Raw genomic sequence first — 24029 nt, 5'->3', positions numbered from 1 at the left:
TTTAAAAACTGCAGTGCTGCCTTTTTGAAATAGTCCAAAATGACTTGGAATCATCATTACATTAGTTTACGTATGTGTCTCTTAGGGATGCACCGAAATTTCAGCCACCAAAACATTTCGGCTGAAGGAGAAAAACACTGAAAATGCTGGCTGAAAAAAGAGTCAAAATCGAACACTTAACAAATCATTTGAATGAAAATGAAAATGAGAAAGAGTGATTGAAAATGTTTGTGTCTTCTGCTCTCGTGCACCAGTCATGGTTTCTATGAGAGACAGTGATTTGTGATCATTGTTGATGCCAAGTATCAAGAGGGGGTGCAATATCTTCTCCACTACAGGTTTGATGCCACTTGAAAACACATACCAATCAATATGCAGAACACAGCAAAAACAGAAGCAGAAAGGAAAGCTCCTGCTAGTGCGCTAATAACAAGTGTAACCTTAGTTTTTGAAATGATGAAAAATTCACAAAAGACTGCTGAAGTGAAAAGTATAACTAAAAAATAATTGAATTCACTGCCTTGGATGACCAGCCATTCTCTGTTCTCGAGGATGCTGGATTTTGTGGCACTTACTGTAGCCTGCATAAATTTAGTTTATGTGAACTGTTTCCTCATCAGCTCTGTTTTGACCTATTAGAAGCCTATTTTTTCAATACTAAAAGTGTGTTTTCATTATTAATTTTCTTTCATTACTTAGTTTTTAATGTGTAATACAAGCTTTAAAAGCTTAAAAAAAGGACCCAAAAAAAAAACTCCTCTTTTGGTTTCAGTTTGTGGCCAGGTGTGTCTTAATTCCAGGCCAAAATTAAAATTTTCATTTTGGTATATCACACTATGTGTACATGTTGTCACTGTCAGAACAAAACCTTGCACCTCCATTTTTTTTTCTCTTTCTTTCACAGCACTTTCTCTTTCTTTCACAGTACTTTCTCTTTCTTTCACAGCACTTTGTGGTGTGTAAATTTCTTGATAAATAAGCTAATAGAAGTGGTCTAAAGTTACTTAAGGGGAAAAGGTCTTGTTGACTCTTATTGATAGTAAAAATAGTTTTAAATTCTCCTTTAATGTTGCTGTTTTGATGATACTTATAATATTGTACGTATTATATGATATGTGAAACTTACTATTTCAGATATACAAGGTTATTACAGCAAAGAAATCCCAGTTTGTCATATCAAAAATCTATAGTACACCATTTTGTGCTGTTCATGAAGGGTCCAAGTTTCCTTGCAGCAGTTAATTGTGCTTCAGCAAATGGCATTTATTGCAGTGCCATTCAGGCCCATTCTGTGGAATGTATGTGTTTTTTTTTTTTTTTTTTTTGTTTTTTTTGTTTTTTTTGTTTTTTTCTTTCTGCTGTAATGGATTATTCCTCCATGAGTGGTGTGCTTTTTTGACTGTCTCTTATTGGTAATTATAGCATGAGTAATTGAATTGTAATGAACTGTGACTTCAAGGCCGCGTGCCTTTTCAGCCCTGATGTGTGGCTGATATTAATGGAGGTTACTCTGCTGTAATGGGTCTCCAGTGCTGGTCATTGGCTGGAGCTGAATCAATAACCTGACTCTGAATAATGTCATACACATACCTTTTTAAATGCCATGCCTATTACACTTTTATGTAGTCATTTTGAAGTTCCTCCTAAAATATTCATGGTAATATTACGTCAAGATTTTCAAACTGGAAGCGACATTTCTCCATGAAGTTCAGAACAAATTTGTGACATTTAGACGTTTTGAGTTTCCATTAAGTGAAATGCGCTCATTAAAGCCTTGTGCCATATCCGTGCATTAGTGATGAATGCGCAGTTGTAATTATGAAGCTCATTTGCTGTGTATCATTAGTATTGTTGGTCACAAATCTGTGCCAACAGCTTCTGTTGGTGGCAAACAATGAAATGCTGCATTCATTGTTTTCCATTTCATTATAATGGCCTGAGAAAGACCCAATTATTGAAAAGCTTGTGAAAATGCCTAGACAGTTGACATGATATGTTCAAATTTAGCCTAATAAGTGACAGCCTGGTGCCTGAACAACTTGTGATAGTCAGACTCTCCATCGAATGAAGTGCAGGCTCTTGAATATATGGATCATGGAAATTCAGCTAAGACAGAGTACATCATATGACTACCCTGATGCAATGTGTGTTAGCAATGTCCTTGTTGGGCTGACTTGTGCAGATTTAGTAGGCATGTACATTTGTTTTCCATCTTCTCTACTTTTCTCTGTGCCTGTATACGGCCCCTCTGTGTATGGCCTTATCATTTCTGTAGACATGACAAATGGCTGTGGGTTTAGGTGGAGTCATATGTATGTTAGGGCATTATACTGAGCCTGTGGGTAGGACAAGATTTACTAATCCTTCACCAAATCTGTCCGTCTGTGTTTCTCTAAGTCCAAAACCTTAAAACTTTCTCACAGGCGAAATGTCTTGATGGTGTTATTGTAACAACATGGGTCATAGACCCACCCTTTCTAGTTGTTGTTCTATAGCGGAAAGGCAGGGCTTGATTAACCAATTGCTGTGACTCTCTCTTTTCTCCCAGCATGTGAAGTTGTGTAGCACAGCTGAGTCGTACTGTGGAGCACCAACAAGTGGATAACCTGACTGAAATGAAAGTCATCACCAATGCCGATATTAATTTTTTAACATCTATCAGAAATCATGGCTCAGTTTCCTTCCTTACCATGACATTTTTCCAAGACAGGGTCTCTGAAATAGCTGAGCAGTTTTGTTCGGTGATAGGTGGAAGTGGTGGGAGAGTGAAGTGAAACATAATGTAATTGGTTAATATGTTTTAGACGTTTAGAGAAGTTTTAGGGATAGCAGACGTCATTGCGCTTTGATTGAAGATTACAAGAAAATACATTTTTTCTTTCAACTTATGTATGATATGAAATTAATTAAGCTTAATATGCCCAGGGACCTGAACTAACAATGTAATAAAAGCCAATTTTGATTTTTATTTTATCTTTAAGGTGCTAAAAAATCCTAAAACAAATATCAGCCAGTTAATTTTTGACGATGTAAAATTATTATAAACACCAGTAATTTCAGTGCTTTACTGACTGATGATTTTCGGCTGTTGAATTTTTTGTGTGTTTTTATTTATTTGTTTGTTTGTTTGTTTGTTTTAATTCATTTTTCTTAAAGATTATGGTGGAAGGTTTGCATATTGTGGTAGTCTGACATTTAATGTATCGGTCCGACCTGGCAGCAGTTGCAAGAAAGAAGACGAAGTAGCTCTAAGCAGAGAGTATGACTGTGGGGGACAGAGGGGGCCAGGGGTCAGAAGTGGGTTGGGGGATTATGCTGCCACACTCCAATTAAATCCATGTGATCCTGGGCCAAGACTGTCCAGGGAGCCTGTCTGGCCCAAGGCTTCTCATGCAAAGCCCAGCTTTAACCAGCCTGCTAATGTGTGGAGCTGCATTAAGACAAAGCATGGTACAGACCTATCGGCTGGTGAAAGTCAGAGAGTGATCATTAGTCACTGAGTGAGGCAGGAAGTGCATCTATAGTATCATCAAACCCCTTTCCTACCTCCTGCTGTGATTTCACTTGGTGAGGGGCCTAAGAGATGTTAACATGATAAATTAAGTCTTAATATGCTTTTCTGATTCTGTTGTAGGTGTTGATAGTAGTTGTAGAAAATGAATGTTACATATATTGTAAGAAAGACAGATTTAGACTAATTATAGGAAGCTTGTAGTAAACAACAACCTTAGCAACAATTAGCCAAATGGATGACAACCTGTTATTACCTCATTTTATTTTATTTATTTTTACCAGTTGTTGGTAGCCTTCTTAATTTTTTTATATTGAATAAAAGTGAAAATTAATGAGTTTTTCGAAAACCTTATTGTGCCCTATCGTGCCCTGAGGATAACAAAAAAGTTCCAGACCTGATACATTTAGTCCTGTGCACTTTTTTTTTGTCTGACTGTCACTGGATCCTCTGAATTATGAGGGCATAAAGGAATAGAAATATGAATTTTGTAAATGACTGAATGAACAAGCTGACTTGCAGACTCATTTGTCAAATGTGGTAGTTTGGAGGCTTTGACAATGATAGAGTACATTTTAGAGTAGCTGCTGTAATAATATTGTTGAAGTTTATTTGTAGATTTGTTTTCATATGTCATTTAAGGGCACAGGGTTTAGTGTTAGACCTGTTGCTATTAGCATGAATGTAGCAATGTTCGTATTTCGTCTCCTTGACGACTTAATTCAGAGCATCCAATGATGTTCAGTGAACAAATGTACAAAAGATAAAATTTATCGGGTTTTGGAACATTTTTGATTAGTAAAGGAAAAACAAAAGTGTGTTTTTTTTTTTTTTTAATTTTTGAATTCCCATTCGTTTTTGTCACAGTGAAACACATTGTAGACACTGATTTCCTAATATGGTCATGACCATACTATGACACACAACTTCAGAGGCCTATTAAATATTGTGGTACATATTGTGGATGAAAATGTCAAAGTATCATGATTTTGTATTTTTGCCATATTGTCCGCCCTTAATCTCACTTCTCTTCCTTTCCTATTTCGTGGTTGGTCCGCCTGTCAAAACCGCTTCCTGATTGGCTGTCACCAGTGGTGGTGTTCTTCCTGTTGCCTGGTGACCATGGTTGTCTTGCATATTCTGCCCTCATTGCCACCCCACCTGGCCTGAGGCAGTAGTTGGTTTAACAGCTGGCCTTCCTCGGCTCTCATTAAAGGGGTGTTCTGCGACCCTCTGCCGCTGCGAGCGAGAGGGTTAATGGCTCCGGAAGGCATCGAAGGGGGGTCTTTAAGACCACGTGGGACTTGGCCTCTGTCGACTTCCTAGCAGCAGGCACTGCTCTCATCTCCCTTTCCCAAAGCTTCTCTCCTGGTGGGCATCCGCTTGTCTAATTGCTGCATGGAATCCAGCGAGGGCTGCAGGAGTAGTGGGTGCTGGGGTGGAAATGGAGCGCGGATGATAAAAGTGTAATGGGCTCAGCTGTTGGCCAGTGCGAGAGTGCCAGGGCATTATTGATCGAGGATCAGGGCCGATGGCGTGTCCTGGCTTTTGTCAGGCATAGCTACAATGCATGCACGTCGCTCAATGCTGTTTAAAACACTTTTGGTTTTATTTTGGCCAGCCCACCATACCTAGTGCTGTGTAGTATCTATAAAATTTGATATCACAATATTTTCTAAATACATCACAGTATCATGATATCATATAATATATAATAAGTTTGCATTCATCAAGTTGATGACTGCGTGTATCCTGAGTACTGTTACTCTGTGCTAAAAGAATGACTTGCAGTATATACCTGACAGTTCATATTGATGAGGTGGTTTTGATTTGTTCTGCTTATCTTAAAATGACACTAAAGGGAGTCTTACAGCTTACTGTAAATATTAATGAGACAGACTGCTGGAGCACTCACCAAGTGACAGAATACTGTGCAAAAGTCAGAGATTAACCTTTATTATCTTGTTTCCTGTCAAATCGAAGTTATTCATATTTCAGGAGATTTTGCTTAGAGGATTAAATGTAAAATAATGCATTTCCATAAGCAAGGGAAAGACAGGTGACAAAAAAAACAAGAGTTGCCAAAACTGGAGTTAAAAAAAAAATTATATTTAAAAGAAATAGAGAAAATGGGACTCTTAACAATTATGCAATGAAAAAATGAAGCTCCACTCTTGCTTCAGTCTGAATAATCCACAGGTGTTACTGTCCATCATTCCACTGTGAGAAAACATCTGGATGCTATGGGCGTGAAAGGATGTGTAGCTGTCAAGAATGTGTTACTGAGAAAAAGGAACAGACAAAAAGGAAGAAAATTTGCAAATTAAGCAAAGAAGCAACGGCTGTTCTTGGAAGAGCAATAAACTGGCCACTCCCGAATCCAGACCTCAGCATTACTGAATGTGTTAGGGATCATTCAGATAGTGAGAAGCAGAAAATGGAACTAACTTCCAAGACTGAACTTTGTAGGTGTGGAAAAACATCCCTGCAGAAAAACTATAAAAACCAAATCTCCTGACAAGTATGGACACACTAATAATTAGAAAGGGTGAGCACACTAAATACTGAAAAAATAAAGATATATTTAGTTGTTGAGGTTCCTGTGAAATTTTCGATTTTCTGCTTTTTCCTTCTGATGCTGAAAAGTAAATAAAATGTGCCATGTTTTTGTTATGTAGCAATGCCCCTAAAGGAAAAATCAATGTGTATAGGCGGTGTACTTTTAAAGACAACATAACCGCACTGCAGCCAGAGATACACCTATACATCTAATCTCCACTATAACCCATGACTGTGATGACCATAACCCTCACTGGGGTTTTAGCCTGACTCTGAGCTGTAGAGTGAGTCAGTATGGCTGTAAGAGTATGTGTGTGTTAATCTGCAACCTAAACAAATGACCGCCTTGCTGTGCCACTCAGTATCTACCACCTCCCAACAGATGACACACTGTGGTCTTCAGGAATTGATAAATCTCTTTAATGACATTGTGAGAAATTTAGCATCTTGCCTTATAATATTTCATATTAGTCACAGATTAGACTTTGTCTCTGTTGCTCATAAATATACTGAGAGTAAATCTGGATGGACAGCAAATGGCTAACTCATTTTAGGCCCATGACTGGACCTCATTATCTAATTTTTAATGGCTAAGACATCACGTGTATTGAAGATGATCTAAACTGTGAGCAGGAAAAAGTAACTTCCAAAAAATGCAACAGGGTTTTTTAGCTGGCGGATTGGATGTTTGCTCTGGAGTCCTGTAAAGGCAGAACTGTTAGGCTTTAGCGGCACACTTATCTTGCCTCTCCCTGTGCGGGCCCAAAACCAATTGTGTCAGACATGGAAAAACTGGCTCGTGTGGCCTTTTTTTCCAATGCTCTGCTCACACTCTGAAATGAATTGGGCCGAGGGAGGGGAATACTTTGAGGTTTGAAATGTGAGAACGGTCTCCCTCCTCCTCTTTTACACCAGCAGTGCAGCTTCTGCTCCAGCCCTGCTCTATCGCTAACGCCTACTATCAGCTCCTTATAGCCTTAACACAATAGAATGAGGCCTCTTCTTGACTCCCTGACTCCATCCTCCATTGAGCTGTGTTTCTACCTAAGCCTGCCTACAGGCCAAAACGTCAGCACCTGTGAGATGACCTTGTTTTCGCATAGGTTCTTGTTAAAACAGTTATGTGGACAGGGTCCTCTCTGTGCCTCTTGCATGAATAGGCATTTCTTCTGTGCCTTATGTTGCATAACAGCCTTTATCTTATGATCCCTGCATGCCTGTAATTCCTCTGAGACACACTGAGACAGCGTCATGTGAGAGTGACAGCAGGCCACTCTGAGGTGTTGCTATGACCAGTAAGAGTGTCATTAGGAGGCAGAATTCAAGTTACAGTGCAAACATCAGTAGTTAACGTCTTGTTTCTGCAAGATTATCCAGCTTGTTTGCATTGTTTTTGTTGTCTTTCTTTCTCTCTCTCCCTCTCAGTGGTCTTACTGCTGAGCTGCAATGTGTTTTTAGTAGGGCTGGGAAAAATAATTCTTAGATACATCGTGATTCATGATTCTCTTTTAAAAGATTCTGGGCTTTAAATTACAAACTACTCCATCTGTTATACATGATTGCTGATACAACTTCATTACTTTTGCTTGCCAGCTGGCTCGTTAATATGCTAAAGGCTACATGGCTAAATGCAGGGTCCACTACATGACGTTTTCCCTGATTTTAGCCCCGATTCTCAGTCTGGCTATAACTGTGTTGGTTGGCTTTAGTCTGCAGATTTTGGAGTTGGAGAAAGAAGCGAGGAGTGCGTAAAGCCTTGGGTACACTGAACGACTTTTAAAGTCTTAAAAGATTATAAAAATTCTGGGCATCTCAGACTGTACAACAGTTGTGTTGTGTTTTTTTTTCCAGATTTCTTTTGGGCAACTGGTATTTTGTCTGAGTTTTAAATGTAGATAAACTCGATTGAACTAGTGCTTGTGCCATAAACTCAGCTCATCAAAAAGCTTCCCTTCACACGTGAGTGACTTTTTGCCATTTTTCTTTGTTTACTTGCTGTGTTTTCTTCTTTTGCACTCTTTTCATTGGTTGTTGCAGGAGTTTGTTCAGACTGAGTGAGTAGTTGGCCAGTTTACTAGATCACACTCAGAGTCGGGTCGAAAACGTTTGAATATAAACTGGTCTGAAATGTGATCAGGAGGCCAAAAATCTGAGTCTTTGCCCCTCGCACACAACTCTGTTTTCTCTCCAAATGTTGACTCTGACTGATACAAAAATCTGCAGACTAGAGCCAACTAACACAGACTCGGCACGACTGAGAATCGAGGCTAAAATCGGGGTAAAAGTTGTGTAGTGTAACCCGGCTTTAGGGGCCTCCCGATTGCGTTTCAGACCAATTTTTTTCCACCTGACTCTGAGCATAATTTAGTAGTGTAAACTGGTCAGCCACTCAGTATGAACAGACTCCTCCGACAGCCAATGAAAACTGAGAGTGAGAGAGAGAAGAAATTACAGCAAGTAAAAAAAAGAAAAATGGCCAGTTGAAGGCACAAGCACAGTTGAGTGTATGTACATCTAAAACTCTTCAGAACTACCAAACTCATCACATCTTTACATCCTCGACTCTCACTTAAATATGTTTACCTGCTGCTTTTTTACTGTGTCAGCGCAAATGGCAAGCAGCAGTAGCGAGCCTCTAGTAACGGGAGAACATGCGAGTTTGATGGTGTCATCCCAAGTCGTTTAGTGTGTGAGCCCCAATATTTCAGTCCCTTAAAAGAAAAGTTCTGCAGGAACTAGTCAGGTAGTGTGACATGCCCAGTCTTTTATAATCTGTTGGGACTTGAAATTGTGTAGTGTACCTAAAACTCTTTAAAAAAAATAATAAAATAATAATAATAAAAATAAGATGGTCCTTCAGGGGTTCTTTAATAAAGCAAATGGTTCTATGTAGAACCATGAACCCTCAAAGAACCCTTTGCATGATTCAAGGGTTCTTTGCATCATGAAAGGGATTCTTCAGATTGGTGGAGATTGTGCTGTAGGTGGTTCTATAAAGACTCTTTTTGAAAAGGTTGTACATAGCACCAAAAAGTGTTCTGCAGTTGTTACGAAACTTGTTACAATAGAAGAACACTTTTTGGTGCTATATAGAACCCCTTTCAGAAAAGTTCGATTTAGTATCATATACAGCACATTCTTCATTAATCTGAGGAACCGTTTCACCACACAAATGATTCTTGGAATGTTCGTGGTTCTACATAGAACCATTTTCTTTACTAAAGAACCCTTGAAGGATCATCTTTTTTAAGAGTGAAGGCTTAACAAGAACAAAAAGTCACTACACCAGTTCAAATTTATAGTCAGAGAAAGTAATTACTCACTTGTTATGCTCAAACTTAAACGTTTTGCATTGCAAAGTTTGCATGGCTAGCCTATTAGCTCACTGCAGCTAACCTGCCGAGGGTGTGGTGTATTGTGTGTGAATAATCTGCTCCTCACTGACGCTTCCTCCCCTTCTGCCTCTTGCAGCCACTTTTGTAACACAGGTGTGACGCACATCTGAGTGCTGAGTCAAAGTAGATGAAGGCAAGTTTATAAAAAACAAACAAACAAATAAATAATTGAAACGGGACTTTTCTCACAGCCTGGCTTGGAGCAGAGGGCTGAAACCATTGTAAACCTGACTTTAATAATATGGTGCTGGCCAAAAAAAGCTGTAGCATACAAAGTAAAAAAACAAAAAACAATGTGCTGGGGGTTTCCCAGAGTGTGACCACTTTTTTCCACACAGATTAAAGGTTCATTTTAGTTGTAACACTATAAATATATAATACTTCTTGAGATCTCAGGCATCTACAGCTAAATTTCAGAGAAGTTCTGCTGTAACAATGGAAATCACCAAAATGCGATTTTCATGAAATGTTTCTTGTTTTTTATTTTTTCCCCTGAGGTTCACTTAAAACATTTGTATGGTTCTATGTGCTAAAAATGGTCACAATTAATTTGTAGATGACCATTTTCCAACCTCTCTTTATCCCTTAGAATTAAACAGGCTGTTTTTGTTACTGTGTCTTTAAGGCTGATATGTAAATAAGCTCTGTTTTTGTTGACTCTCCTGTAATGTGTATCATTCAAAAGTACTAAGAGCTAAAACGCTCCTTAGCACTTCAGTATGAATGGGCGGATCTAAACTGCTATAGGCTGAATTGTTGGTTCTTGTCGCATTACAGAAACAGTGGATTCAAAATAGTTTTTGCTGCTTAATTTCCACATATGGACTCGGAATTAAATGTTAAATGTTAATGTTAAAAAAGTATATAAGCTAAAATGGAGTTGAAAGTAGGTCTGCAGCAAACCTTGTTAATGACATGTACAGGAAAAAGATCCTAACGTAGGCTATAGAAATCAAAGATGGTGGAGATGAATCGAGATGCAATGAGAATTGTTTTATTATTGCAGCTTGGCTCCCTGAATCATGAGGTGCCTGGAGACTTCCACCCCTGGTAGTCTTGTGTTCCAGTCGCTGTGTGGAGTCCAGGCTGCAGACTGTTTCAGCACTGATACAGGAGTCTCCCATGAGCTCAGCTGACTCCTGGATAGCCTGCCTGCCTGCCTGCCTGGTGGTCAGTGCTTGCTCAGGGCTGAATGGGTGAACGCCTCACTGAGGCCGCTGCTCTTCGCTTCCCTTCGCCCAGCCACGTCAAATTTACTGGCCAAACCAACTGGGTTAGGTCAGTGGACAGCAACCATGAGGTCTGCTTGTTCTTTTGGTTTGCCCTTATCACATGTGCAGGTTTACAGGATTTGCGAGTCACACCGTGTCCTTCAGCATTTAAGATAAGCAGTGACGTTTACTCCAGCGGTAGAACCGATTCAGCACACCTATACTACTGTCAAAGCAAATGCAAAGCTTGCAGGACGCTGACTGTTTCAGCAGCAATTGCCTCAGTGTACAGCAGCTGACTGGCACACTCTGCAGTGTTGTCCTATTTTTAATAGGTCATAAACATGAACACAACACAGCTGTTTTGAATACACTCTCTTTGGTGCCTTGGGTGTTATTTCTGTATTTTTCAAAGGGACCGATTGAGAAGCTGCTCATTGTCTCTTCTTGTATCTCTTCATGATTCCCTCTTTGCTGATTAATCTAATGAGTGCTTTGAAATAGAGCTACATGATACATGGTTTGCTAATCTTTATCAGATTAAAACAGACAAGAATAGAACATACAAATGATCTTTCGGACCATTTGCACTGTATTCTGATCAGTCAAAGTGCCAGAGGAGTGTTTCTGTGGGTTTTTTAATTGTTATTGCATGAAATGGTTTCGAAAATGCTGCCTGATGCCAAAGACATTGTTTTCTGATTGTTTTATGATAGTTTTAAGAAGCTTTTGGCCTAAAACATTTTAAAATGCACTCAAACTGGAGAGAGATATGTAGGCCATTGCAGGGCAAAATAGTACCCAGGGGTTATTTTTATTTATTTTTTTTTTAATTACCACTTTAGCCATTACAACTCACAAACTTGGACATGTTCAGGTTCACTGTTTGTTTTGTATAGTAAATAAAATGGCTGTGTTGGCATTGTAAATATTGTGACCCCTGGTTCCTATCACCACCACTACAGAGAACCTGAATTTGTAAGTTGCTCTACAGGGCGAACCATTTCTCGTCAAACCACTCTGAATGACTTTGCTTACATCTTAACCACTGAATTTTGCTGAAATTGTATAAGAAATTGGTGGAATTTCCCTTTAAGCCACAGTCACAATAGGCGTTTGCAGTTTTGTCGCTCTGTCTGACCAAGGCTGGAGTGGAAGAAAAGTTCTCTATTTTGGTTCATTATATAATTAAACCAGATAATCATACAAGTATATTACTAAGCCTTATCAGTGCTCCACACCATGTTGCAGCTGTATTTAGCCAAGTAGCTGACATAGCAGTAAACAAGTTTGCTAACTCATCTACCATAAACAGTAAAATCATAAAAATAAATTTAATAATATAGTGTAAGGGATCCCATTTTCTCATTTTTGTAAAAATAATATTTTGAGCTCTAGTTTTGGAAACACCTGTTTTTCCATCATCATCATCTTATATCTAATGTCCTAGAAAATATCTCTTGAAAATGAACGAAATTTCCTCCTGAAAATAAATGAAAAATTTTATGCAGTGTTTGTTTTGACAGGAAATTAAATGAAGGGTGATCTCTGTTACACAGTACTTAGCGAAGCCATAATCATCATCAGAGTGCCTGGTCTAGTCTTACTCTGCTTTCCACATGGCTCATATCTGAGATGCTCTGGTTTCCCTTGTGTCCACTGACCCATATCTTTTTCATTTAAGTGGTGCCTTGGGATATCTAACTACAAGTAGTGTAGCTTTATGGCCGCATGGTCCCCTTTGTTCTTGTGCTCGTGCCAGGCGTGTGTGTGTGGTGAGAAAGGAGGTTAGTCTTTAGTGACTTTTGTAGCACATGGCTAAAATGAGCTCAGTGTTTTTTTTTCATGTAGCATTTTGTTTGGAGCAGCGTCCTCAATGTTCCTCTCCAGACTAATGCTTGGAAGGAGAAGCACTAGATAAAGATGGGGAATCAGTGCCTGAGCTAAGTCTTTTCCACACTCTGCATGACCTTTACAAGGATAACCTGAGGTTGTTCACAACTGCCAATCCCAAGTGCTTTTCTATTAACATGTATGCAAGTGGCATTCTGAATATTGTACTCCCTCTTGTGACCTCATTTGAACTGGGCAAAGAATTGCATACTTTAAACTAGCCAGTAAAGATTTTCATTAGTAGCTCATTCTGTTCTCACTCAGCTCTTGGCCTTGAATATTACGTTCCCTTTGCTGTTTTGCACTTAAGTCTAATGATAGCAGGCATAGGAGGCGATAACAGACTGGTTTCGCTCAGGCTGCCTTGCGAGGTCACTGAAATGTAGTTCCTCTCTGGGTTTATCTGCACCCGGCTGGCATGCTAAGCGTTGGCGAATTGAAAGCTCAACCTGTTCAGAAGGGGAGAAAGAAATACTTTAAAATTGAGAAGTGGCTAGTTTCTGACAGAAATAGTCCGTTTCTGCAAACAGATGTATCTGAAAGCAGTTTCTGGTGCTTTGCTTTTCTTATTCAGCAGTCTCAAGTCAAATTTGGTGTACAAAAACTGTTTTTTTTTTTTGTTTTGTTTTTTTGTCCTTCACCCGTAGTTGCTGCTCCACTGTATGCATCATGTCACAAGCTTCATTGACTCATTGCCAGCAGTAGTGGACAGAGTGTTGAAAAGCATTTTTTTTTTTTGGTTTGTTTGTTTTTTTATGTTTTGTTTTGGATATTTTTTGGGAAGGAAGTGAGGCTTCTAGGGTATTGGACTTGTAAACAACCTGTGTCACCCATCACTTCTCTCCCACCTGCAAGCATTCACCCACACTTTCTCATGCATACAATCACATTGCTATTGTTGCTTAAGCTTTACCATCCAGCTCTTGTAAGTTGAGGAACCACCATATGCATTTATTTGAGTCCAACTAATATGAAAGTTTGTCATGTATACCGATTTTAAGGAGGGGTAAAAAAAAAAAAACCATCCTCAAAAAATTTTTATTTTTTTTTATTTATTTTTTTTTTCCCATGCTAGAGGTGTGTTCGCTATAACACTTCTTTGCACAGTGCTTGTTTAGTATCAGCGCCTTATTGATGTGATTGTTCTTGATATTGACAAATGCAACCTTATATCTGCTGATTTTATCAGCCCACTGATTTAAGTCAGGCGCTAGCTTTAATATAAAACTAAACATACATACACACCCTTCCAGTCACTCTGATATATAGGGCTGTGTTCAGATTATTGATAAGGCAATATATCGTGGTTAAGCTTGTGGCAGTACGCATATTGATACAGTGAATGTTGTATTGACATTCTGAATTTACTTTTACATGTAAGCTGTATGCACGAGTGCAGTGATGCTGCCTTTAAATCTAAGAGAGCAACATTAATGCAAACTTGCTCTAATAGTTAGGTTTTGTTTGGGTTAGGTTCTTTATTATTATGTGTATAAACTATTCCATCTTCCATTTAAAGACATTACACTGTGCTTTAGTTTTATACTACTGTCAAATTAAAACAATATGAAACACAGCTAGTACAGAAGCATCTCATACACTGCAATAATACATCATGTAAATATGTTATTGAAGGAAAACAATCACTACACAACCGTAGTATCCATCTTAAACTGCGACATTTTGTTTGTCACGCTTTATTTTTTTCTAGTTGCTGTAAGTTTGGTCAGTAGGGGGAGCAGTGCACTCACTGTCTGACGTCAGTCTCCGTCCATAAGCTCAGCCATTGGTTCACAAGCTGTTGAATGCTGTCGTTTCATTGGCTCACTACTGAAACTGTGACAATGAGGAGTGCTTAGGGCGTGCTTCATATAAATAATACATAAAGGAGGTACTTGATTTCATGCAGTTAAGCTAATTCATCATCTGATTCATCATCAAATCTCCACTTGTTTCCATGTCATACGAAAGCTTCATGAATCGGACACAGAGTAGTTCATACGTTATTAAAGGAGGTCAAAATTGAGCTCTTTTTTACGCTCTTTTTTTTTTGTTGATTAAGGGCCACTGTCTGCCGTATGTGAGTGTGAATGAAATGGGTTTTGCTAATTGTCATTAAGAGATGCCTAACCCTTGATATGTACTTGAGTAAGTTTCTGTTTCATAGATGCAGTTTAGTTTGCAGTTGTAGTGAGTTATTAATCTTGCCTGCTTGGCTTTTAGCATTTTAGATACATGTTTGTAGCGCTGCTTCATGTTGTAATGCTATTAAATGCGAAGTGGTGGATAATGAAAAATCATAACTTTTCCCACCTTAATTTTGTCGGTATTGCTGTTGTTTATAAAACAAGCTTTAAGTTCAACATTGACCAAAACTGTTTTGTCATTGTATCATATCGTATTGTGACACTTGTATTGTGAATCGTTTCGTGTTGTGAAGTTGCTGCCGATACTCCGCCCTGCTGACAAGCAGGGCCACTGAAAGTGTGCTGCCTCCAACCTGAACCTCTCAGCATTCTGAAACTCCTCTCAGATAAAGTCTCCGGATCACGCTGGGTTAATTGCTTGAGAGAAGGCATTGTGAGTGGCCTTCTGCCACCTTGCTCACATGCAGACTGAATTGTGCTCATGAATTTTTCAATCTGGAGCGGGCAGATTCAGCCGTGTTGATATTTCTCTTGGACTGAAAACCCTTGAAGGCCTGCGGAGTCTCTCAGTACACTCCTGATCAGATAACAGTGTGGCATTGATGTCAGTGGATAAATACCAGTGCTACAGAGAGTAGAGTGAGGAGTTCTGATGTAGAATCAAAGCCCCTGTTGTAATTCTTACATGCTGGAGCAGCGCTTCAAATGCTGAAGGGACTGAGATGGAGATGTTATCTCATGGTTAGTATGTGCAACTGTGTCCTAGACAGCTGAGCTCAGCTTAGGTGAAAAAAGGGGCAAGAATATATGGGTGTGCTTTGTGGTTTTGTGTGCTTGACACTGTGTTTACTCCCTCTTTTCTTATGTATGCACATATTAGAGCTGTCAGTGTTAATGCACATCAACACACTATTATTTTAGTTGTTTATTTTAACATTGTTAATGCATTGTACTACTTTTTTGAGCCTTTGATCCATCCATAGTAGTCCAGACTGAAGCCCAGCAGCTCACTCACTGTTGTGTTTTATGGTAGAATCTGCAATAGCCTCTCTAGCCCTCTGTTTCAAGTATGGCTTTAGAATTGCTTTTAAAGCAAACACTCTGTATACACTGCTGGCCACTGCTCGCAGTAGACCTAGAGATAAATCACTGAGTTGCAAACTAATGAAAGCAAAGTGGAAAGCTACTGTTTTCCTTGAGAGCCCCCTACTTTTGGATGCCCTGGTCAAATTATGTTTTGTTGACTTTGAACGTGAAAATGCACAATTAGTATGTGGGTTTTTTTTTTATTTAACATATATAACAAATGTTAAGAAGAGCATTTTTGTGTTTCAACAAAAATCAAACCACCTTGGGAGCCACAACATTTGTATGTCCATTTTACCATCTTGGCTGTAAATATGTAAATATCTCCGTTCCACTTTAATTGGTGCCTGAGGTGCCAAAATGTAACTGCAGCACCATTTAAAGTGGAATTTGAAAATTCAAACAAGAAGCTGGTGAACGAGAAGTTGACTTCAGTGCCGTGACTTTTTAGTGTTTGACAGTTTCTTGTTGCAGATTAAATGTATCAGGAAACCAGCTGGAGTGGTTAAGTCCATTCGTGTCCAAATCATCGATGTTCGCCGTAAATCTTTCTCATTGCCTTTTCATGATTTCCTCTGTGGAATTCGTGATTTTCAGGTTCATGTCACTCTTGTGTTTATATGATGAAAATGTTATTGAACTACTAAAAGTAATAAATACATTCTGATGAAGTATTTTGTACGCTTATATAACTGTAACAAAATACCTGCTTTCTAAATGGAAAAAATCTTTTTTTTAGGGTCAGATTGACCAAATAAGACAAATGTGATTTAATGTATTTAACGTAATTTGGAGATTCATATACTGGGCATGCGTATGAGTCAGTGTTCTGACATTGTACAAAAAGAGGCGTTTGTGTCCGTCTCTGACTGTGTCTTGATCAGAGCTCTTCCTTCAGTGCTGATTGAGTGCTGAGTGATATTTTCAGTAGGTCTTGCCTTTATAGCCCAGCAGAGGCGGGTGTTTTGTTTAGTGTGATGTACCACTTCCTGTTCTAATCCGCCCTGTCAGTCTTACCACAACAGAGTCATGCGCAGTCACCATTAAAACTGCTCAGAGAACTTCTCTTTGACACAAACTGTCCATTGCTGGTGTGCAGCATGCCCTGCAATCTCGATTTAAAGAGTAATTCTCCTCATTGCACAGGCTCAAATTATTATTAGAAGTGCTTGCTGGTCCTCAGAATTAATCTAGATTAAGGCTTTAGCCACTCAGTACCACCCACACACATACACTGCCCTACCTTTTAACTGACTTCTCTCTGCTCTTTACTGTTGTAACTTAACTGTTGTAACTGTAATATCATTATCATTGCCATTTCTGGTTCTTGCACTAGGCATATTTTTCTGCATATTATATTTGTGTTGGGATTTTGACAATAACTGACCATTTAGTTGCCAAACAGCTGCTCTTTTTATCATTTATTCTCACTTGTATACACTCAGTCAGTGATGAGATGGCACAAAACCGCTTTTTCTTTTCCGATGCTGATACTGAAACCTTGAGTATTGGCTGATAGAGTATGAGAATTTCTTTTGTTTTCTTTAAAAATGATCGTTATTATGTGGTTACTAATGTTGTAACATTTTGACTCATTTACATTTTGTAGTGTCTTTGTGCCAGACTTTAAATAGAATCAAATTAGTCTTTGTCTCCCAGATTTTTCTCTAATATCCAGTTCAGTGTGTATTATATTTAAAAAGATCTTTGCCTGGGCTGTGAACATTTATGTGTAATAAACACACATACAAAAGTGATTTTATGTATGTCATTATGTTTGCTTCTTAATTTTTTTTTGTTTTAATTTTCAAACCTCTCCTCATGGGAGCCTAACACTTCATTAAAATTAATCAGGTGTACTAATTTAACAAATCTATGCAAAGGTTGGGAGCATTGAAGAGAAATCTGGAACATTGAAACTGAAATCTGAAACATTTTTCTTCCTAAGTAGCTCATGTGATTTGTGTGTGTGTGCACACATAAGGGCTGCAACAAATTTTTGATAATATTTAATAAATTCGATAAGTAAAGATATGAAAACATAAACCGTGTTGTGGCCTGCTAGCATTCTGCCTGTTGCATTTATTACAGAAAGTAAATGTGAGCATGGAGGTTGGCTAGCTGTCCAGAGCTGTAGGAAAAGACCGCGTTAAAGCTGGCCTGGCTGAGTTTACCTTGTGCCCTGGCTTGAAAATCTTGATCACTTCCCTGCACTGATGAGAGTTGACCATAAAGTTTTTTTCTACATTACATGGTGCTGTGTAAAAGGTTTTAGGCACGTAAGCACATTGCATAAAACCAGTTATCTGGGCAATAAGTGAGATTTTGCCAGTAAAAACACCATATATCTTTAAAAAAGATGCAATTAAACATAAACACGTAGAAAGTAACAAGAATTTCTTAAAAATAAAAGGGTGTCTTGTGAGCTAGTTTGAAGAACAGTTTGGTTCCAGATTTCTCCTGAATGCCACTAGCTATTGCACAGATTTGTTAAATCATGAGCACATTTTTAACATAATGAAGAATTGATCAGCCAAATCATATGTTGAATGATAACTACAAGTAATACCGGACTTACTCAAGAAGAGGTTTGGAAATGGTTAAATGAACAACACATACAGTAAAATGACATACAGTAAATTTGCTTTTTATTGTATGAATATTATTTGTATTTATTGAAACTTTAGTGTTTTTCTGAGCAAATAATGACTTACTGCCCAGATAAATTGCTTAGTAAGTATAATTTTCTCAAGTCCCTAAAACATTTGCACAACAAATTTCTAATGCATGCTAAAGTCTATGACTGGCTTTTGTTGCAGTTGAAGGAGGGCTCCTTTTTTCAAATTCCTCTGAGTTGATGTCATGTCTTTCTGAAACTGCATTCATTCCATGACTGTAATGAAAGCAGCTTCATAGTGATGGGTCAAGACCTTCTTCACAACCTCTGTCAACTTTGCATGATGCAATTGTTGCTTAAATTGGCTTAAAATGATCCACCTCTCTGAATGGACTTGCACTCATGCTCCCCCCACTGATGACTAATGTCTCTTTAACTGTAGTTTTCATTTCTGTTAACTGTAAAATGATGTACAGTCTCCTTCTGTTGGTTTCTTATAGAACTCTTCCTGTTTTCATGAAGTTGCCACATTAAAGGACTCAGCACTTCATTGCACACTCTACACACATACTTAGCATGCAAAAGTGTGAACATCCCCGGTCAAATGACATGTTGTGTTGATTTTCTCAGTGGAAACAAGTGAACACATCCTCTACAGACAACACAGACATAATGTGTGTGTGTGTGTGTGTGTGTGTGTATGTGTGTGTGTATGTGTATGTATATATGTATTGGTTTTATTTGTTTGTTGTCCAACCCAGCAAATAAGTAGCAACTGTGCATTATTTTGCACTAAATTGTGCAATAAAATTTGCAGAACAATGCTATTTAAATGTGTTCTTTGTAGATGTTAACTTATTTTCACTTAGAAAATCAACAAAATGTCATTTGATCAGAGATGTTTACACTTTTGCATACTACATACTTGTAACTCAATGCTGCTGACGTTTTCCTGAGTCTGTCTAAAGTCTTGTTTACATAGTTGCGTTTACTGTACTTACCTAGATGTACTCAGTCACACAGTCTCCCTTTTTGACTCTTTCTGTTTCGCTCTCTCTCACTTTCTCATACGGTGCTTTCACGTCTGCCTTGTTTGGTCTGGACCTTTGAACCAGAAAAGCAGGTCTGAAAAGTGCCTCGGACCACTGTCTGGACCAAAGGACCAAAATTTGGTCCAACTAAACAGGTAGTCTCAGTCTGGCTCAAACTGAACCATGGTTTGGTTCGTTTGCGGTGTAAAGACAAATTTTTAGATGGTTCGGACTTTTAGACCAATTACAGGAAGTTGAGGCAGGCTATCGTCACCCATTAAACAGAAGAAGAAGAAACGGTCCGGATAAGAAGTAAAATGAGCCGTGGTATCACACGGGGAGAGGAGACAAAATATTTAGTTATAATTTGGTCCAAAGACAAAGTCAAATGTCAACTTGAAAAACCGCATAAAAATGCTGAAACTTCTGCTTTACTTCATGAGAGGATGACAGAGGGGATATTCATTTTTCTCCATTCAAACAGAAAAGGCTACCCGCCGAATTGACAACACGCAGACGTCGAACGTCCTTACACTCTATCCTCTGTCTGTGTATTTTACTTTGTTTCTCCCTTTCAAACTCTCTCTCTCTCGCTCTCCCCCACTTTCTGTCTCTCTCTCTCTGTCTGTCTTTAAAGGAACGTTGTGTTTTCCAATTTTCCGGCATGTTCTCATTTTGATGGAGCATGTCACAATAGAAGTCTTATTCTCACTCTCTTTCTCTCTACTCACTTCGCCGAACAAACCCATCTTTCTCCCACTCCTCCTCTCTCACTCACTCACTCCCTTTCTCCTGCCAATGTAAATGGAAAGCAGAGCATTAGATGACAGCAGAAGATTTGTTCTTTGGTGGGGAGCTTGGAGGGAATGAAGTTAGATGAGGAGGGGGTCTGTCTCAAATAGCCTTGTTTCTGTTGCATTAGATTTGGCTAAGTGGTGCGCACCCCTTTAATCGCTCCTCTCTGAGTGTACTGTGTCAGTCAGTCTGGCTCCAGTCACTGTACTGATGCCCAATAAAGCTCGGTCATGTCTGATACACACCTCCAATCATTCTCTAAGGCAGGCTGCACACCCCCGTCCCTTAACGCTTGTACAGAATCAACTCTGTGCCAGGTCAGACTTGCGATGGTCATCAATGTTATATTTGTTAGATTTATTTTTGACACCTGATTAGTAGAGGTGGACCGATGATTAACTTTCATGGCAGAGTAACTTTTCCCCCCAACTTGCCTGAGTGGGCAAGTTTACTGTCCTGAAAGGAGTTTGTTTTAAAATCATTTTTCAAATATAAGCACACTGTCAGATGCGTTTTTTAAGAATGATAAGATTATTTGTAAAACTAATTGTGCTTAATCCAGTATGGATTAATCAAAATGAACCTAACAAAACATGATTAGTCCATTTTTCCTGCGGTGAGGTGGTATACCTGCCCTGGGATGTTTTACTATCACTTAGTAACTCCTTGATCTGACCTGACCTACATTATTTTGATTTAGAATTAATTAGAATTATGTCTCAGCTCTCCATTTTATAGTTATGCAATGGAGGAAAATAATTACCTCTGCAGCTAGTGAAGTAGTTGGTTACTTAAAAGCGGGAGCTTAAATGGCCAAAATGCCTGTCTTTGTTTTTAAAGATAAATTTGGATACTGCCCTGTGACACTCACCCCCTCTCAACTGATCAACTTTATCTTTCTAACAAAAGATGTGGTTTCTCTGTTGATGACCACATTAGATTGAGAAGAAAGACCATAGCACGGTCAAAGCTCTCACCTACAACATGAAAACGAAACATCAAGGGTTAGTAGAGCTCATTTGTGAAACCCTCAGAGAATGATGTAGTATGTGTGTTGTGTTTATATATATATATATATATATATATATATATACAGGCATATATGTGTGTGTGTGTGTGTGTGTGTGTGTGTGTGTGTGTGTGTGTTAGAGATGTTTCGGTCCGTGCTTTCTGGGAACTGATTTTCAAGGGCTTATGTACATATTGCAGCTTTCTGTGCGAGCAGTATTGCAAAGGCCAGTATATTATTGTGATAACTAGAGAGAGCAAATTAAAAATGTTTCTTTATTGATATTGATCCAATTGGTTTTCTTTAAAAACTATCAAACTTTACACTGCTTAAGCACTCTGCTACCCCACAGGAACAAATTTACAGCTAACAGCATCACATCACACAATATGAGCTTGTAGTATATCAGGATAGATTTGTTACAGAATTTGGATCACATTAATTTTTTTGCCCTCCAAAAACCAGTCTGTTCTGCTATCATCATCCTGATTCTGACGCCCATTGACACCTATATACCATTTCTATAGATAAATAGTCCCAAACGATAATTTGCAGCTCAGTGTTTCCTTGATGAGAGAAGACAGAGCAGAAGTGAACGAGAGAGGCAAAAGCAGAAAGAGAGCCCAGAAGCCTGGGTGTGGAGTGGATCAGATCTGTATGTGTGTGCGTAAGAGGGTTATGCTCTACCACACCCTTCAGAGAAGTGTTTGCGCTCCTAAAGTGGTGTGTTAAGAACCATCTGATCAGTAACAGCAGAAGCTCCCACTTGCCTTCCTGTGAGCTGATGACCTTTGGAAGGTGTGGTGGAGTAGTGACATGCTGTAGCTTGTGCTAATAGTCCCACATCGTTGTAGAGGAAGTCAAGAGTTCACCACATATTGCCGGAAACTTCACACATCAACTCTAGTAATGAGAGGATAGGTTAACACGTCAGCAAAAAAGGAACGAACCTTGCATCTGTTTGGTAACCCACAGTTTACAGCTGGAAACCTGAAGGGCTTTTCGGTGCTTTCCTGGTTTGTGCTTATTCTTTTGTATGATTTGGTTCAGGTTTCCAGCCTCAGCTTCAAACTTAGGGATTCCTTGTTGGGCTTTGTTCTGTATTACAAATCCCAGTTCTTCCCTGATGGCATTGCAGGTCAATTAAACTGTACATTAATATTGCTTTAAAAACTTCGCTGGCTTAATAAATCATCTTGTGTGGAGTAACTATATCTAACCAACTTCCTCTGTTTATTTCAGGTGATAACGGACACACTGCATGATGCGTGAATACAAGTTAGTAGTCCTTGGCTCTGGAGGTGTCGGCAAGTCCGCTCTGGTAAGTGATTCTGTCCCTTCTTATCTTCTTTATTGTTAAAATGATTCCAGTACTTCAAACTGGAACATATTTATATTGACATGTCCTCTGCAAAGATCTCCTAAGATAACGTGTTTAATGCATCAGGGGTGATGTACCCCATTTCCGTGTCTATGGACAGTCATATTCACTTAAATACCAATGGAAGCTGAGCAAAAACTGATGGCAACCAAGTCAGCCAAGACATGTTTGGTGTCTAGAGCTCCTAGGTTTTGCCCTGAAGCTGCAAGGCTAGCATGTAATGGAAGCTTCATCCAAGAGAGCATAATTGGTATCATGCATACCAATTCATGCTGTAGTCAGTAAAAATGGACAAAAGTATGCTAAAAAGGGAAATGGCAGCCATTCTGAAGCCTGAAATTCCTCTGTACTTTTCTCTATATTTTTTAGATAACGGTGTCACACCGAAGTCTGTTTGAGATTGCTTAACAATTCAACAACGTTTGAGACAAGCATCTAATGTTTTAAGCATACAGTTTGATGGGGTATAAGCTTCCATCGCTTATCGACCTTAGCCTTGTTGCTCCATTGCAAAGCTAAAAAGGCCCACTTTGAGGGGCTCCTGAGAGGCGCAGCTGACCTCATTAGGAGGTTGTGAGTTTGATCCCCAGGAATGCCACAGCCATCCGTGTTCGGGAGTCCAGGAGAGCATAATTGGGCTTCCTCTCACTCATCAGTCAGCGCAGTGCTAGCCAATGTGAGCTGACATAACAGAATTAGCAGTTTGCCGACTGCATTGAGGTTTCCAGTGACATTCCCAGTAATCCAGGAATCCTTAACTGGCTTCACTGGCCCTCCTTCTACCTCTAGCCAATGTGGGTGTCTGTTGGCTGACGTAACAGCATTAGTAGTTAACAGAGTACACTAAGCTGTTCAATGACTTTGCGTTAGTGGCAGCTTGAAAAGATGTGGTGTAGTGGTGGGTGACATGGCAAAAATCCATTATCGGGACATTTCAAGAAATCTTCATGATGTACGAATGTCACAATATTTTTCTATTTTTACAATATCTATCTTATTTTCTGGTATCTGTTCAGCTAGAAAAGGCAAAAATGAAGTGGTGCTACATTAAAAAAAAAGAACAAATTAAAAACAAAAAAAGTACACTTTGGACACCAAAGATACACCACTAATATCTTGTCTGGTCAACCACATTTGGAGTGGACATTTTAAAATTTTGTGCCAAAATATTGCTATAATATTGAGTGCTTGGATGGTTGCTTGGATGGATGTTGATTTAGCAGTTGCGTGCAAGGAGTGCCCCTATGGTCTTTTAGTTAGCATCCCATTTTTTAGAAGTGCTGCACCCACAGTTTCTTAAAAGCAGAAGCTGGTTTTCTTTGATTTAATGGAGAGGGCTACTCTGGGCCATAATGTGAGAGTTAGCCTGTCCCTGGAGAACCTGTGTCCTCGGC

General features: G+C 39.0%; 1 protein-coding gene across 2 annotated transcripts in view; it reads left to right on the top strand.

Moving 5' to 3' along the window:
* The window catches only part of rap1b (RAP1B, member of RAS oncogene family), a 79320-nt gene that overhangs the window by 23640 nt on the left and 31651 nt on the right, over positions 1–24029 (top strand). Inside the window, exons 1-2 of one of the 2 annotated variants that reach the window (XM_036577537.1) lie at positions 21899–21909; positions 22497–22575. In XM_036577537.1, the coding sequence (XP_036433430.1) occupies positions 22516–22575 (60 nt within the window). In that variant the 5' untranslated portion in view covers positions 21899–21909; positions 22497–22515. Of the gene's footprint in view, positions 1–21898; positions 21910–22496; positions 22576–24029 lie in introns of those variants that run through there. The other variant, XM_036577536.1, reaches the window with a different exon arrangement.

The sequence above is a fragment of the Colossoma macropomum genome, unplaced genomic scaffold (genome assembly GCF_904425465.1).
Source record: "Colossoma macropomum unplaced genomic scaffold, Colossoma_macropomum, whole genome shotgun sequence".
Taxonomy (NCBI): domain Eukaryota; kingdom Metazoa; phylum Chordata; class Actinopteri; order Characiformes; family Serrasalmidae; genus Colossoma; species Colossoma macropomum.
The sequence above is the reverse complement of the archived record's forward strand: the minus strand, read 5'-3'. Positions and strand labels throughout refer to the sequence as shown.